The sequence below is a fragment of the Cynocephalus volans genome, chromosome 6 (genome assembly GCF_027409185.1).
Source record: "Cynocephalus volans isolate mCynVol1 chromosome 6, mCynVol1.pri, whole genome shotgun sequence".
NCBI lineage: Eukaryota > Metazoa > Chordata > Mammalia > Dermoptera > Cynocephalidae > Cynocephalus > Cynocephalus volans.
In genome coordinates this window covers 154,510,854-154,528,232 of record NC_084465.1, presented here as the reverse complement: position 1 = coordinate 154,528,232, position 17,379 = coordinate 154,510,854, and the positions used below count along the sequence as shown (strand labels likewise).

Genomic DNA, 17,379 nt, shown 5'->3' with positions numbered 1-17,379 from the left:
CAGCTATAAATCTAGTCAGTGACCAATGACATCACTCGCCAACTCCTGGAGGTCTCTGGGCCCTGCCTATGAGAATTTAGAACTCTTGGTCACCAGGTCTCTGTGCACGTGCGCAATAAACGCCTGCGTCTGAGGTGCGCATGCGCACTTGTGTTTAGACGTTGCTTGGTTACCAGTCAAAACTGGGATCCTTCTGGTTGCTTCTAGTTGGGCTGTTGTGGCTGACTGGAAGGCTTCCCTGTCTTGGTGGTATAGTATCTGGCAGCAGAGGCGGGTGTGGAGGTGCGGCCAGGTGTCTCTGAAGCTGGTATCCTCCACCATTTAGAGAATGTTTCGCTTTTGGAGCAAGAAGGGCTGGTTCCCCCCGGGCTCCTCCAGCAGTCGGCAGAACAGCGCGGGCGCTGGTGACAAAGACAAAGTCAAGTCGGCGCTTGGGTACTGCATCCAAGACCGGCATCTCGGAAAGATCCATAAAGCTGCCAGCAGGGGTGATGTGGCAAAACTACGGCGGATCCTTTTGCAAGGGGGAGTTGGCGTGGATGATAGAGACAAGATGTTTAGGTAACAGGGACTGGGAACCTGGGACCCGGGCGGGGAGCAAGCGGGGCAGACGTGGGAGAAGCTGCACCTTCCTGGGCTCAGTGCGTTGGGGCCTGAGCTCTTCTGTCACCCAGGATGCCAGGCTTTCTTCCCTCCTATACACTCCTCAGCACCTGGGACGTGGAAACTTTTCAGGGGTCAAGTGCCCAGACTAGACTGTCTTTTATGAACAGCAAAACAGAAACAAGACTTCAAATGGTTTTTGATCCATTCAGTATTCCCTTTATAGAGAACTTTATTGATGATCGTAAAGTAATTTAACTAAAAATTAAGTACATGCAATGTCTTATTTATAATGTGCACGTTTTAAAAAACCATGTTATGTACATTATAAGGAAGTGCATGAGAAAAATAATTCCTATAATATATCAATTCTGGGCTAAAAATTGTTTGAATAAACTACAATATGCATATTGAATCAGTGTACACCTACATACGTATGCTCTTTACTGAAGGATCTGAGAAGGAAACTTTGAACTGGGAAGATAGTTCCATATTGTTGTATAGGTAAACTAATTTAGCTCTTTTTAAATTTATCATTTTTACATAAGCCAAATAGAAGTATCAAGATTTAAAAATTTTTGAGTTACACATGCTTTTACTGTTGTGATGACATTAAGAAAATTTTTGTGTTGTTGTAAGCAAAGACTTGCCCTCTTAGATATCAAAATGTGTTATGTTTCCACAAATTAACAGTTTACTAACAGCTGAAAAGACAGATAAATGAATAGAATGGAACTGAAAATCCAGAAATGCCCAGATATATGTAAGAATTTAGAACTTGTTTTCCATCCGCAAGGTTTTTGAGGATGAAGAGCAGTGGTACTGATGCTGTTGCTTAAAGTTTAAGTTGCTTATGAGTTTTTCAGTAGGCAATTTGGTGGTAAGTACTACATTTAAAAAATATTTATGCCCATGGGCCGAGCCCGTGGCACACTCGGGAGAGTGCAGCGCTGGGAGCGCAGCAACGCTCCCACCGCGGGTTCGGATCCTGTATAGGATTGGCCGGTGCACTCACTGGCTGAGTGCCCTCACGAAAAAGACACACACACACAAAAATTTATGCCCTTTAGCCATCAATTCCATTATAGTAAATATCTTCAGGAAATAATTAGAGATGCACATGATTTGCTTTTCTCAGCACTGCTTAAAATAGCAATGTGTATTAAGGAGAACCCGTATGATGGGTTTTATAAAAAAATTGCAGTGCATACATGAGATGGGATACTATGCGACCACTGGAGATGACATAGATATAGCTGTATGTAGACAGGTGAAGATGTACTTTGGTATATTAAGCAAGAAAAAAAGTTTGATTATACATACACACAAAGAGATTATGGTGTTACATTAGCTAAAAATATATACAAAAGAGCTAAAATTATTAATGCCCAGTTATTTCTGGACATTTGTATTATAAGTGAAATTTTCTTTTCCTTGTTCATATCTGATTTCTACAATGAACATGTATAAAAGTTCTAGTGAAAAACCATTAATGAAATATTCCTTGGGGAGAGTAGGAATGTGAATTCTGCACAGATCAAAATAACTTCTCACTTTTCATTGTTTTTTTTCCTGTGGATTAGTATGTTCAGCCAATTTTTAGCCAAATCAGAAGTAAAGGGAATCCTATGATCTGTGTGTGTAGATTTTATTATGTACACATTTTGTTATGTATATATATATTTTTATCATATACACATTTTAGACAGAAAAGTATAAGTTAATCATTTTATTTTAGTTGTATTTTTATGAAAATAAAAGCTAATATAAATAATTATTACTGTTGCAAAAGTATTTCTTTAGTTTATAAAAGTTTTCTTTAAAAATATTGAAGTCCCCAACTGTATTTATCCTTTCTTTCAACCTATTTATTTATTCATCGAACTTGAATATCTATTATGTAGCAGACATATTCTACGATCTCTCAGAACCCTTGTATCCTTAAAAACTTCATGTTTACCTGTCAGTCTGAGCAAGTTGAGAGGTTTAAAATGGAAGTATTAGACTTAATGTTGATGGAAGATTTTCTTCCCTCCTTTCAAATAGAAGCAATTGTGAAGGTAGGAAATTATAAAAGATAATCTTTAACTGCCCTTTTGAAAACTTATACCAGTTTTAAATGCTAATATTAATCATTGGAAAAATCTGATTTGCATACATTCTATAAATCTAAATATTGAATAAGATGAGCTATACCTATTCATTTGAATCTTGAATTTCCTTTGGCTTAAAACTTCATGAAAATCAAAGTAAGAATTACCTTGTTTTAAAATTTTTTTTGTTTTTGTTTCAGCTCACTTTCCGCATAGTACCTTTAAGAACTAAAATTTATTTAAACACCAGCTATGTTATTAGAACTGCCATAGACCTGTTGTATATACCATATTTCACTTAGTGTAAAGATTCTCCAAGGATTGCGTGATGCCCCATTTTTTTGTGTGTTAATAGAGATTTTTTACATGCTGCCAATTGTAGTTCTAATACGTCATGAATTATAAGTGGCCATCCAATGTCAGAGATGTTAAAGTGTGAGAAAGTAAGCATCTTAGAATTATTGAAATTCAGTTCTATCTGTAATCCTTAAGACATATCTGCAAAAGTAGTTGTTACTATCATTTTACTTCATTAAAATGTTGTCTTTATATTAATACTTACAGTAATAATTATGACATCTAACAGTCACTGAGCTGTTATTTGTGCCAGGAACTGTTCTAAATACTTTGCCTAGATTCTCATTGAAACACCAAAGTGGTGTCCTGTGAGTTACCACTATTTTTATCTCCATTTTCTTGATGAGGAAATTGAGGTGCAGAAAAGCTAAGCGATAGCTAGTAAGTGACAGAGTTTAATGTAGGATTCAAACCCAGGTTGAACTGAATGCAAAAGCCATGATCTTCCTATTCCGGCTGCCCTTGCACTAACATGGTGAGTAATAAGTGCTAATAAATACTGTGCTTTCTTTAGAAGGAAATTAAATATTTGCTTTGAAGGCAAAGGAATAACATACTATTTAGTGTTTACAACTACATGAATAATTGTATATTTTGAGAGAGTGCAAGATAATTTTCTAAAATGTCCTCTCATTTTCATAGGACCTCGCTACACTTGGCCTGTGCCAATGGTCATCATGAAGTGGTAACTCTCCTAGTGGAGAAAAATTGCCATCTTGACCTCTATGACAGAAAAGGGAAGACAGCTCTGATGAAGGTACATAGTAGCCAAGTATTTTAACATGAGATGGATTTGATTTAAGTACATAGAATTAAGCAGTTTATCTCATTTAAGTATAATTAATTGGTAAAACCTGCGAGATGTTTATTTCAAATTCCTGGAGTTTACAGTCTGTTTCTTTGTGTAACACTGACAGGCTGTACAGTGCCAGAGAGAGGAGTGTGCAGCTATTCTGCTGAAAAATGGTGCCTGTCCAGACCTTATGGACTCCCTCGGCAACACTGCTCTCCACCATGCTGTCTGCGGTCAGAAAATATCGATTGCAGCAGAACTGCTTTTACATCATGCAGATATTGAAGCAATAAATGGGGTACAGATGAACCAACTTTATTTTCAAAATATTTGAAATTCATTAGTTTTCACATTGACACGTGGGGTCAATTTTCTATCTTCGGAAGCTCAAGCAATTGTCTAGGATTTCACTTTAAATGTTGATACTTTTAATGAAGCACGAAAGGGTACAGCTTTCTTTTATTCACTTATGGAACATATTTATGAAAACACTGAATTTATTAAAGACACATTTTTTCCCGAATAGTTTTTCCCACTCAAGTTGTTTTTCTAATTAGTATAAAACAACCACAGGAAAGCAAAGTTATCCTTGGAAATCGGCTTTATCCTAACATTCAAGCGAAACAAAAGCATTTTACAATAAATAGAAATCTTGTTGGTGTTGACATGTACTTATTTGTAAAAAAAGTGATTTATCTCTCAGTGACACATCTTAAGGGGAAAAATGGAAAGGAAAAAGAAGAGAGCAATCAGAAATATGCAGGCCAATTTTAAATTAGGTAGTTGAAGGAAAATCCCAAGAAGTTTTCCTTGTTTTCGTATTTTTGGGTTTTGGTGTTCTTCAGTTTTGAGGATAATAATTCTCAGTTTGGGAAAGAGAGTTAGTGAGTTGTGAACTTTCTTAGAGATCAATCTTAATAGGACTCTGAGGAAACCAGACTGGCAGTGAATAGGTGGTGATTAAGTGAGAAAGAAGGGAAGAACAAGGAATTAAGTGACAGATAATCCTACTCTGGCAGAAACAGTTGCTAAAATAAGAGTCTAAACTCTGCCCTTAAATCTAGAATGTCTTGACGGGAAGGTGGAAGAGAGGGAGCTTAAAAATAAAAATAACAAAATCAACTTGTATCTTGAGTTTACTAGTCCCTGTTGTGCCCCCTACCCAGGAAAATGTAGTGGAGTTTCCAGTAAGTGATTCTGTGTCTCACTCTGTCCTCTTTTTGGCCAGATCCCCAGATAATAAGTGGAATTGGCCATGTGGATGAGAGGCGAGAGTGAAGTGATTGTCTACTGCACTGGTTCTCAGCTAAAATTGTGTGCCCCAGTGATGTAGAGAAATTTAAAATAATTTACCAGTCTAGGCCCTTCCCTGTAGATTTTGATCCAGTAAATTAAATAAGGCCAGGATATGTATATTTAAAAACATTTTCTCCAAATTCTGGTACAGCTCTTGGTTAAGAACTACTGAATAAGTAAGTGTAATATATAAATTCCCAGGTTTCAAAAATGTAAGAAATCTATACAAGAATTGGAGTTTCATATGTGATACTTCCTTCAGCTCTGTCCTTTCCAACAATATTCACCTAACTTTTTTCTGTCTTTTTCAACTTCTGTGGTTAGGAAGTTAAAAGGAATGTTATTGGCAGTATCCATTGGCTTACAGACTACCACCTTTTTCCTTTCAGCTACAAATCATTCACTGCCATTCACGAGGTCTTTAGGAAATTGCTTATGAGTACTCTTAGTAAGTAGAGGCAGACCGTTTAAGGATTTCATGTCTCTTTTTTATCATTCAGGTCATCAGGTGAACAAATGTTTATTAAGAGCAGGGTTTTCTCAATTAGTATAGTAGGAAATCATGAACTTTATTGATGCTTAAATCAGGATCATTAGTATCTTTACCATTTTATAATGTAATCCATTTTTGCGGCCCTTTACCAATTCCTCCCTTTCCCCCTCCCTCTCTCCCTTTCTTACCCCCAGCAACTTCAGTTCCATTCTCTTCTCTTAAAAACATGAATTTTTTTTTATTTGAAACTGTATTGTAGAGTATCTCAGTATATCTGTTAGGTTTGCAGAGCCCTGGCATAATCAGAATGTCACTTTTATACACTGAAAACCATGAAGTTAGTAAGAATACAGATGGGAATTCTTTTAATAATTTAGTTTCAGCAATTTTATGAACTAAATACCCATTGGATTAATAATCTCGGGGAATTAAAAGAAATAGAATGTAAATTTATAAGTGTTGGAAATATTCCTGAAGTGGGTATGTTACTTAATAGCAATTGTTACTATATATTAAGGCCTGATCTTTTGGTAAAGCATGATATGAAAGAAATTAAAGATTTTTACGTACAAATATTTTCTTTATATGCGACCATTCAGAAACACTCAGAGCAAATACAAAAACACAAGGGCTGTAGAATAAATGAGCCCATAGATATGTTTAGTTTGCCTCTATAAATTGAGTCAACATTTAAAATTTAGGAGGCTCATGCAGAAATCTGGATTTCAACCTTCTCTTAAAGAATCAAATCTGGCTTATAGAGCCCATATTACTGTTTGGTGTTCTGTACAGAGGCTGCCCCCTGTACACGAGGCATATGTTCTCCCGTTTGCTACTGTCCCTACCTAGCTACTTCACTTACTCAGGTCACCTACTTTGCCTCTGTAACTATTTGAGTTTACAATCCCTGTTTCACAGCATATTTTAATTAAGATTTCAAGGTTTCCAAGACATTTTATTAATGTATAATGATATAGTCTATATTTTATATTAGTCTCTTAAAAATGGGATTGAATTTTATAGTGTAGAAGTTAGTGTTTTAACAACTTTTTCCTTAATATGCTATAAATAATCATATTTCATTAGAACATCTGTTAGCCTTTTTAGATTAATCCTGTGTATTAGTTCATTTCTGTTGCTTATAATAGAATACTGAAACTGAGTAATTTATAAAGAAATAGAATTTATTGCTTACAGTTTCATAGGCTGGCAAGTTTACTGTCGAGGGAGCATATCTGGTGAGAGCCTTGGAGGTGGTGGCTCTATAGAGATGCAGGGTATCACCTGGCAGATGGCTGAGCAAGAGAGAGCTGAGCTGCTCACTCGCTCTCCTTGTGAAGCCATTGAACCACTCCCATTACTCCATGAACAGATCGAGTCCATTCACAAGGTTACAGTCCTCACAGTCTAATCACCTCTTAAAGGTGTCCCATCTTTCCATCATCATAATAAAGTTTCTCACCTTTTTAGCACTGTCATATGGGGATTAAGTTTCTAATCCATGAAAATTTCACAGACACATTCAACCCATCTCATCCTGGTTGTAGTGGGATAGATTATGCACATCGTAGACAATTTTGTATCATTCTCTTCACCATTGTCCCTTAAAAACACAAGAGATTTAGTGGTTGTCATTATGCTAAAATAATACATATGTATAAGTATTAGAATTTTTTTATTGATAATTGTTGTATTTTTATTTCTGATTTATATCTTGCCTAAGATAAATAATTTTAAAGAGCAATTAAAATGGAAACCTGAATAAAAATGGACTTAAAAAGTAAATATGCATTAGGACCCAGGATTATGATTATAATTGAAAATAAAGTTATGTACTTATCTTTCTAACAACTAAGATAAAAATCTATCATCTTGTGTTATGAGAAGACCCATGGACCGCTTAACAATAAACAATCAAAGTTCATTCGAAGCCTATATTTTAAAATATAGCGATGATTTCCTTAGTGACTCATTTGGAGCAGGAGTGCTTGACATTAGAATTTGGGATCCTGACAACACTGAGTAGAGAATCAAGCAAGTTTGTATAACCTGGAAGGAACCTCCACCTTTATTAGAAAGCTCTCAAAACTATATCCCTGAAACTCTTAATTCCTCAAATGTTAACGTTTGCCACAAAAGAAATATTGTCAACTAGTGGTTAAGCCAATGAAAGAGATTTCTTTAATACTGGACATGTAATGCACATATTTGTAATACTTCTGAAATGTAGATGAACATGGGATCTTTCTGTTGGGGCATAGTACTTATGGTAAAGTAAATACTTGTTGGTATATAGTTTAAGAAACACGGCTCTAGAGATGATAATTTAGGTCATTGATTAAGAAATGCTTTAAACATTTACTTCTGTGTGTTATGGTTTGGGCCATAGAGATAAAAGATACAGCACCTGCCCTCAAGAAGCTCTTGGTCTAGATAGGAAACAGTAATGTAACTACAACATACCATGGTGAAAGCTGTGGTAGAAGGAAAGATTCTTGGACCGCGTAAATGTTTGATGTGAGTGTTGGAGGTGACCGGGGTTACTGTGGTCAGGCAGAGGAGGGGCATTTCAAAGGTGAAGAGTGGAACATGTGAAAGCACAGAGGGGTGAGAAGGAAGGACAACCTGTTATTTACTTTGTGTATTACATATTTAAGTTTATAGGACCTTTTATGAGGTTTTCAATTTAGTTTAGACATATGTAATTTTGTAAATTGTAAATTGTTTTTGCTGTTTTACAGGAAAGGCTAACACCACTTTTACTTGCAGTAAAAACAAACAATCAGCCGATGGTAGAATTTTTAGTACAGAAAGGAGCAAACATACATGTGTCTGATAAGATGAAAAGGTACAGTAGTACATTTTTTTCTTTTAAACTTTAATGTTGTTCTAGAATGGTAGTAGTCCCTAAAGCCAGATATATTAAATTAAGAAGAAGGTCACCATATAATTACTGGGATAGAGTGAAAAATATAAACACAAGTCATCAGTTAGGTAGAAAATCAACTATTTGGACTGGGCAGCATGAAGAATACTATATAGTGGGATTCATATTCCCTTGTAATATTGACTGATGTTTGTTATTGTAACATGATTTTGTGGTCTTATGATCTTATATTAGCTAAAGGGTTTCATATTAGTTTTATTATCTTCATAAAGTTTGGACTTTAACTTTTCAATTAACCTGACTCACTATTGAACTACTTAACCATTTTATAGTATTTTCTGAAGACTGATCCTTATACTCTTTCCCTTTAAAATGGTGATTAAACATAAGTAAGAGTTGAAAATAATTTGCCCTTTTGCATGACTCTTAAATTGCTTTCCTTGAAGAATATTGATGTTAGATTATCCTTAAGCCACTATTAATTGCTGTTACCAGATATTGTGGGTTCATCAGGTTTGGTTTTTTTTTCATTTCTAGTGTATTTTGAAGTTTTTATTTTTAATTAGTATGGCAGAGGGAAGAAAGATAGCTTTAATTGGATAAATTTTTTCTTTATTGGAAACAAGTCATATGTAGGTGATAAAGAGGAAAGAGATAGGCTTATTGAGTCACATAAGACTGAATTTAATTCCTAGCTTTTCCACTTGCTAGGGTGTGACCTCGGGAACAGTACTTATCACCAAGTATGTTCCCTGATATGAAAAAGAGAATAACATATCCTTCAGGATTGGTTATGTGTCAGTAAAATTGTATATATAGCATATAATTCAGTGCCTAGCAATGCTTATTAGTATCATTAAGTGAAACTATTATGAGTATTATTATTATCATTATTATTGATATTATTTTTGTTAAGCCTTTAAATAGCTCTTAGTTATCTGACCCCTAGATGACTTTGGGTTACAATATATTATATCAGACTAGGGAGGAAATGGAGAATTCATTACTTAGTTCAGATAAGTGACCTCGGTATAAATTGTTGTCCACCAAAGGACTTAAATTAGCACCTTCTACTGTGTAATACCCCACTGGGAGTAAAAGACTTACTTTTTGTCCCTTCTGTTCATCCTTGGAGGTGATTTACAAAGATTAGTATCCAACATGCTTGTGTCTGTTAGTACCTGTAAGTGGTCAAGTCTACACAGACCAGCATGTCATTCAATTGGTAAAGTATGTCAAATGAGCTGTTTAAATAAATGTAAATGTATTAAAGTTTCTATGGGTGAAGTTCTCTCTCTGCCCTTTTAGAACAGCCCTCATGTTTGCTGTAAACTACAGATCAACAAATACCGTCAAGCTGCTTCTTGAGCGAGGTATTGATGCCCTTTCTGAAGATATCTTCGGAAGGACGGCAGAAGAATATGCTCTTGCTAGTGGTTGTTATGGGTAAGTGTTTGCATTAAAATGCTAAATTGAAGTTTAAAGTAATTATAACTATTACATCTTATGCATCTGGTGAGATTTCATAATTTGGTTCAGCTAGTTTGGGAAAAGTAATGAATTAGTCTATTTCACCAGCCAGAAGCCAAGCAAAAGGCTAGACTAGTTAGAAGTAGCAATGGGTACAGGATTCTTTTTCTCAGGATTTTAAAGACATTTATCTTTAGGGATTCCAAGATTATGCATTTCATTCCAAGTATAACTTTTGTGCATGTGGTAAAATTTGTCACATCTTTGATTTTTCTAATTAGTTATTTGGGTCTTGAAATGTACAATTTAGCAGAGAATCTTGTACTTTTCACTGGGAGCTATCTCCTATTCTCACCTCCTTGAATTTTCCAAGAACCTAAGTGGTCCTCTAAGTCCAAGGAAAACAGTCCACTTTCACAAGTCAGACAAAGAGGGAAAAAGGGACGTATTCTGATCATTCTCTTCCTCCTGTTGATTCTGTTGCTTCAGTGTTACTGTTGAAACTAGTCCTGTAGTTCCGTAATGATTGCCCTCTGCCACCAGGATACCCTAACTTATGCAGATCCCTCACTCTTCATGGTGACCCATACGTAGACTTCAGAGTTACACTTTTTTTAAGTTACCATATATATGCTCGAGTTCTCAGCCATTGTTCCCAAAGCACCAGCTGTCTATTTTGGCAGTTGGGATTCCTAGCTTTAGCCACATGCATACTAAGTAGAGGGACCCTTCCCCCCACACTCCAAGCCTTATTTGGAGCCCATGTCTTAGCCTAGATCTTCTCAGTGGGTTATCCTTTGAGGCCCTTGTTTGTCTTTTCTCCTAGCAGATATTTAGTTGGGGTTGTTCTAAAGTGTCAGAGAAGTTGAAATAATATTGCAGGAAGAGAACAGAGTTTCTTTTCTTATTTGCTACCAAATATGTACCCCAAAGACCCTTTGTATCCTGTGTAGTACATTTTCCTAGGGTGTAGATGGTCCCATATTGTGCTTCTATGGAGTAGTGGGTGTCAGCTTACTGTTGGTTCCTCAAGTGATCTGATTTCAATAATAATGAAAACCTGTCAAGCTACTTGCATCTCTACCTTCAGTTTTCAAAATATTTTCAAATTCTGCCTCACAAGGAAGGCATTCAAGAGACTTCTCTGAATTTAAAGTAGGTTAGTTGGATTTGAGTGAGCAAGGCCCCATTCATGTCTCTTCAGTATCCATGCGTGAAAGTAGGGTTTTGTGCTTGGGTCATGTCAGCAGCACATATACTAACGTTGGAACCATACGGAGAAGATTATCCTGGTCCCTTTGCAAGGATGACACGCAAGTTGATGAATCATTCCATATTTTTGTGCAGTCCCTGGAAGGTTATTTGACTGTTTTCTGACTAGCTCCAAGGAAACAGTGTATGAGTCAAAGAAAATGAGTGACATCCAACATTGATTGGCTCACCGATCAGGGACAATTACGTTATCAAATTAAATGAGACAATATATTTATCAATAAATTTAATTACAAATTATAAAATAGCTGAGATGCCCCAAATTATAAGCCACAAAGTAGAGAACAGCTAATACCCCCAATTAGGACTTACTGACATTTTCCAAAAACAACAACATTTGGATATTAGAACCTACAAAAACACACACATTGAGTTTTATTGGGGATTCCAAAATAGTTTCAGCAATAAAGTTTAAGAACAAATCATTTCATTGCTTCACTGTTTCTCTGAGGTTTTTAAAAATATTATATCATTAAATGTTTATAACTACCAAGTGAAATAAGGTAGTAAAATTTTTATTTTTTAGAAGAAGCTTTGAGTATAAGGGTAGGGACTTGTCCAAGAACAAATTTCTGTTGGTTACAGAGCTAGGACGACTTCTGAGTTCAGGGTACTTTCCATTATGCCAAGCTAGCTCTATTTAATTTACTGAGCTAGACTGCCCTTAATTCATGAGTGTTCCCGCTTTACTGTTCTTTAATTACAAGCTTAATTAAAAGTTTGTAGAGCTTACAAATTTGAAGTGTATGGCATAATTGAAGGTCTGATATTAGCTCTTATATTGTCTGAAATACTCTCCAAGTATATTTTGTAAGTGTTTTTTTCTATCAATATTAAATTAGTAATTTTATTTATCACGTCTTCTCATACATAGCAATCTCCAGCTATTGTTCAAATATACAGAGCCAAAGACACCTACAGATTCTTCTCTAACTTACAATCCAGGTAAGATTTCTGATAGTGAATTACTCTTAGTGGTTGTGCCATAGATTTAAAAAAGAAGTATGAAGTGGGTAGTACTGATCACAAAAGAGCAGTTAAAAAAATGAAATGTGTAAATTGCATGTATATTTTTTCTTAAATGTTTTCTCAATCTAGTGTTTAGAATAATTTAAGAAGTTAATTACAGGTAATTTACAACCTGAAACTGTATTGTTTGAAAAAACTTATTTATTTAATTATGGCTCCTAAAATCTATGATATTGTATAAATAAGAAAAAATATTTTTAAGTTAGTAAGTTGTATGTATCATTATAACAAACTAATTGTTATAAAAATGGATCTTCTATTTAATTTTTACAGTAAATGGATTACGTGTTGTAAAGGAATATTAATCAATACATGGTGATTTGTGTCACCAAAAAAGTAACTATCTTTAAAACTGGGAATTAAACAATACCTTTCTGGTGCCATAAACAAATGGCAATAAGAACTACAAAACTCAGCCAGTGTGCACTGATAGCAATAGGAGACTGTTTTTTAAAGATAGCTCCTTAGTAGAGAAGCCAGAAAAGCAATTCCTCCTTGACAAGCATAGGTCATGTTACATATTCTTATATCAACAAGGTCTTGCTATTATCAAGTTCATTCTTCATAGGTTGAAACCACATGAGATGTATTGACTTTGTTAAAAGAAGGTATTTTCTTCTGTCTGTGGGATAATTCTCATAATAACAGTAATTTTATTAGAACAAGATACCCTGTTCCCATTAGCGGAAACATTATCAAAACAAGTATTCAAATAGCGCAGCTGCATACTCAACAAGTTATAATAAAAATACTATAATGTTTGGCAGTAACAAAAGTGCTCCTGTGGTCCCCAGATTGGACATCTCTGCATTGTACAATGTGAAGTGTACGAAGACTCCTTTAACTGAGTGGACATTTATCAAAGAACTTCTGTATGTTAGGTTTTGCAAGTTGCACGAGGTGGAATAGACATAAATTAGATGTTTAAGGTACTTAAAATTGAATATAGAGTTGTCCCTATTTTGTTTCTGTGTTTCTTCAACAGAATTTTCAAAGAAAACATTTTATTTACTTGTCCACTTAACAAATGGGAGGATTTAAGGTCAGCATGCAGAGTGAGTAGGAGTTTGCCAGGTATAGGAGCAGAAGGATGATTTTTGCAAGAAGGAACATGTAATGAGATTGCCTGTTTGGCAGAAGGACCAGCAAGTACAGAAGCTAAGACACATGAGTGTATTATGCAGGGTTTATGAGCAGTTCAGTTTTGCTGGTGCAAAAAGTAGGACTATGGGAGTGGTTGGGAATGAGGTGAATACCTCGCTAAAGCAAGCTTATGAAAAACTTTGTAATACTACAGAAATGAGTAGATCTTATTCTGCAGGCCATGGGAAATTTATCACTTCAGAATGCTTTTCACTGCAAATGCTGGATAACCCAACTAACAGTGGCTGAAACAATAAGAACCAGAGTTGTGTTGGTGGTTCAGTGATATCATCAGGACCCCACTTTCAGCTGTTATTGGCAGTGTTTTCTTACACCAGCTTCACTGTTAGTTAATTAGCTACAACTCCAAACGTCATGTTCTCATAGAATAATATTCAAAGGCTGGAAAGGCTGCTTTTCTTGACAGGTTTCTTTTAAACAGGGAGAAAACTCAGAAGGTTGCAGTGGACTTTTGAATTTTATCCCTGAGGAAAATTATCTTTGAATCTACTGCTATTAGAATACATTTTTAGTGTATACATGTTTGGTAAATGTATATATTTCCTTTGAAGCTGTATGGCTCCCTATTCTGAAGTTTATCTGGTATTCCATTAGTTTCTCATGATAGACTTCTTTCTGTCTGTACCACGGTATTACTGATGATGATCTGCCAAGATATTTTTATTATTATTAATGGCTTTTAAGAGGTTTCGTTTGTTTGCTTGCTTGTTTTTTATTAAAGCATAATTGATTATACATGTTTTGGGGGTACAACATTGACTACCATCACTGGTGTACAACATGTTGATCAAAACAATATTAATATCATATTTGTTATTACAAATCATAATTATTCTTTATGACCCTTACCAAGTCTCTCCTCATCCCTCTCTCACCTTTAATAACCATAGATTTGTTCTCTCCTTCTGAGATTAACGTATTATTGTGGTCTCTTTTTTTCCTCCCTTCCCTCCTTCCCTCCCTCCCTCCCTTCCTCCCTCCCTCCCTCCCTCCCTCCCTCCCTCCCTCCCTCCCTCCGTCCCTCCCTCCTTCCCTCCTTTCCTCCCTCCCTCTGTCCCTCCTTCCCTCCTTCCCTCCCTCCCTTCCCTACTTCCTTCCTTCCCTCCCTCCCTCCCTCCTTCCCTTCCTTTCTCCTTTGTCCCTCCCTCCCTAGCACACACTTTTGAGTGAGAACATGTGGTATTTCTCTTTCTGTGTCTGGCCTATTTCGCTTAACATAATTTTCTCTAAGCTCATGCATGTTGCCACAAGTGGCAGAATTTAATTATTTTTTATGGCTGAGAAGTATTCCATCAGCAAATTAGGTATAGAAGAAAAGTATCTCAACATAATGAAAGCCATATACCACCAACCCAATGCCAGTATCATCCTGAATGGAAAAAATAAATAAAAAAAGCTTTTAGCTTTTCCCTTAAGAACAGGAACAAGACAAGGATGCCCCCTCTCGCCACTCCTATTTAATGTAGTATTGGAAGTACTAGCCAGAGCAGTCAGTCAAGAGAAAGAAAGAAAGGGCATCCAGACTGGAAAGGATGAAGTCAAACTGCCCCTGTGTGCAGATGACATGATCTTGTATATAGAAAAACCTAAGAACTCTACCAAAAAACTCTTACAGCTGATTAATAATTTCGGTAAATTTGCAGGATACAAGTTAAACACCCCAAAATCAATATCATTATTATATTCCAACATGAACTAGCAGAAAAAGAAATCATGAAAGCAAGCCCATTTACAATAGTCACCAAAAAAAATAAAATATCAAGGAATCAATTTAACCACGGAGGTGAAAGAACTCTAAAGTGAGAAGGTAGAAAGAATCCTTCTGGAGAGGCAAATTGAAATTCATTTTATCTTGTATAGTTTTAAGGTGAAATGCTTTTATGGTATTATAGTTCTCCAGAAACTCGTGGTCTGTGGTTTGACTGGAATACGTGGTGAGTTGGATTACAGCACTTAACTATTTATGTGCATGATAACTTTCTCCCCCCCCCCAAATAAGTTAAAATCCCTATTATCCATAGTGATCAAATCCACTATTTTTGCAGTGGAATGGATAACATCCTGCCTTTCGGAAGCAGTGATTTTGACTTGTTCTCTCAAGAATTGCCTTTAATAGGTGAACTATGTTTTTAGCTTTATAGGAGAAATTAAGAAAAAGATTAGAAAGAAGTAGAAGGAATGCTGTGATCAGCACTACATTATTATACTATATATGGTGATTATATGTTTTTCCAAAATTATCCCAGTTACCTGATTGCTGCAAAACTATTATGAAAAGTAATTAAACCCTGCTGAATTAGACAAAATCGACTGTGTGATCTTTTCATTTCCTTTATGGAAACTTTCACACTATAGAACAAACTGTCAATCATCAAGATTCTCTCTTCATATTATGGTTAAATAGGATTGTTGCTTGTTTCACATTATTTTTTGACATCATTGTTTCATCTATCCCTTTTCTACCTTTATTCAAATGGATAAAGAAATGCAGGAATCGCCAAGGCAAATAAAAAGAAAAACAGATTAGGGAAAGATATTCTGTGAAACATCCTTCTGATTATAGTCACATATAACACATGAACTCAAATAATACAAATTTCATCGAATGCAATTGTGTCAAGGTTTCCTAAGACCACCCCAGGTTTGGTGATTCACTGGAAGGACTCACAGGACTTACGAAGGAGTCATACTCATGGGTTTATCTATTACAGTGAGAAGGATACAAAGCAAAATTAGCCAAGGGAAGAGGTGCATGCAATGAAGTCTGGAGGAATCCAGGCACACGCTTCAAGAGTCCTCTCCTATGGAGTTATCCAGATTTGCTTACTTCCCCCATGACAACACACATGCAGTGTTGTCTACCAGTGCCAGTGTCATTAGAGACTCAGTATGAACACTTTTTTAGTGAAGGTTAGTCACCTAGTCATCCTCTCCCTCCCATGTACAAAATTCCAGACTGCAGAAGAAAGGCAGCTGTTCGGAGTAAACCACATTGTTCTTGCAGTGTAGGCACAGTGAGCCACTCTTACTATTAAGGGAATGGTGGGGACCCTCCCCAACCCAAGTTCCCACATTCAAGCCAAGGGCTAGCCTTGCAAGCGGGTTTTAAAAATAGCAGTCTCATGCCTGCTATGTGAGATCTTTTCTGCATAGCACTTATAGCCTCAACCGAGTTTTTGGTGCTGTCTTAGTTTTATTTTAACCGCAAGTACTATCATGATATAACATCACATGGTACTGGTCTCAGCTGCACCATCCATATGAAGTTATAGTGCTGGTTTCTTTTTTAACTCTTGGTGAATATTTAAGAGGTATTTGTACATAAATTACTATGGCAATATTAGGTAATTATAATCTGTCCTTATCTGATTAACCTTTCAGTAAATTGTTAGATAAAATAAGCATAATGATTTCTGATTTAACACTAGAATAAAAATTTTGTTTTAAGTATATGGACAGAAAAGTTTTGATTCATGTAGTGCTAAATGCCTATTTGTAATTATAAAACAAGGTAAAATAATCAATTATTTTAATCAACTTTTTTTGCCTAAGTATGATATTAAAATTATTTCCTGTGTGTATTTTTATGCACTTCAATTTGGAAGATAATATGCATATTCTTTTACTTTGATCTTTAGTTCCAATTTTCAAAGTGACTGTGTCTTGCTATATAATATATGAATAATAGGAGGTTGAGGGAATATCTTAGTTTTAATTAATAACTTTATGTTTTAGAGCAGTTTTAGGTTCACAGCAAAATTGAGAGGAAGGTACAGAGATTTCTCATATACCCCACCCTCCCATGAATGGCCCCATTATCAGCGTCCTCCACCAGAGGTACATTTGTTATAATTGATGAACCTACATTGACACATTATTAGCACCAAAGTCGACAGTTTACATTAGGGCTCACTCTTGGTTG

The 17,379-nt window shown here is 35.7% G+C and overlaps 1 protein-coding gene and 1 non-coding gene across 2 annotated transcripts in view; both read left to right on the top strand.

Moving 5' to 3' along the window:
* The first annotated feature begins 328 nt into the window (after nucleotides 1-328).
* Nucleotides 329-17,379, top strand: part of LOC134381089 (ankyrin repeat domain-containing protein 26-like) — a 100,182-nt gene continuing 83,131 nt past the window's right edge. Inside the window, 6 exon segments of the mRNA XM_063101152.1 lie at nucleotides 329-561; nucleotides 3,696-3,810; nucleotides 3,971-4,144; nucleotides 8,377-8,483; nucleotides 9,831-9,968; nucleotides 12,139-12,209. Of these exon segments, the coding sequence (XP_062957222.1) occupies nucleotides 329-561; nucleotides 3,696-3,810; nucleotides 3,971-4,144; nucleotides 8,377-8,483; nucleotides 9,831-9,968; nucleotides 12,139-12,209 (838 nt within the window).
* On the top strand, nucleotides 11,222-11,333 carry LOC134381362 (U6 spliceosomal RNA). Its single transcript, XR_010023960.1, has one exon. It is a non-coding gene; the product is annotated as a U6 spliceosomal RNA (small nuclear RNA).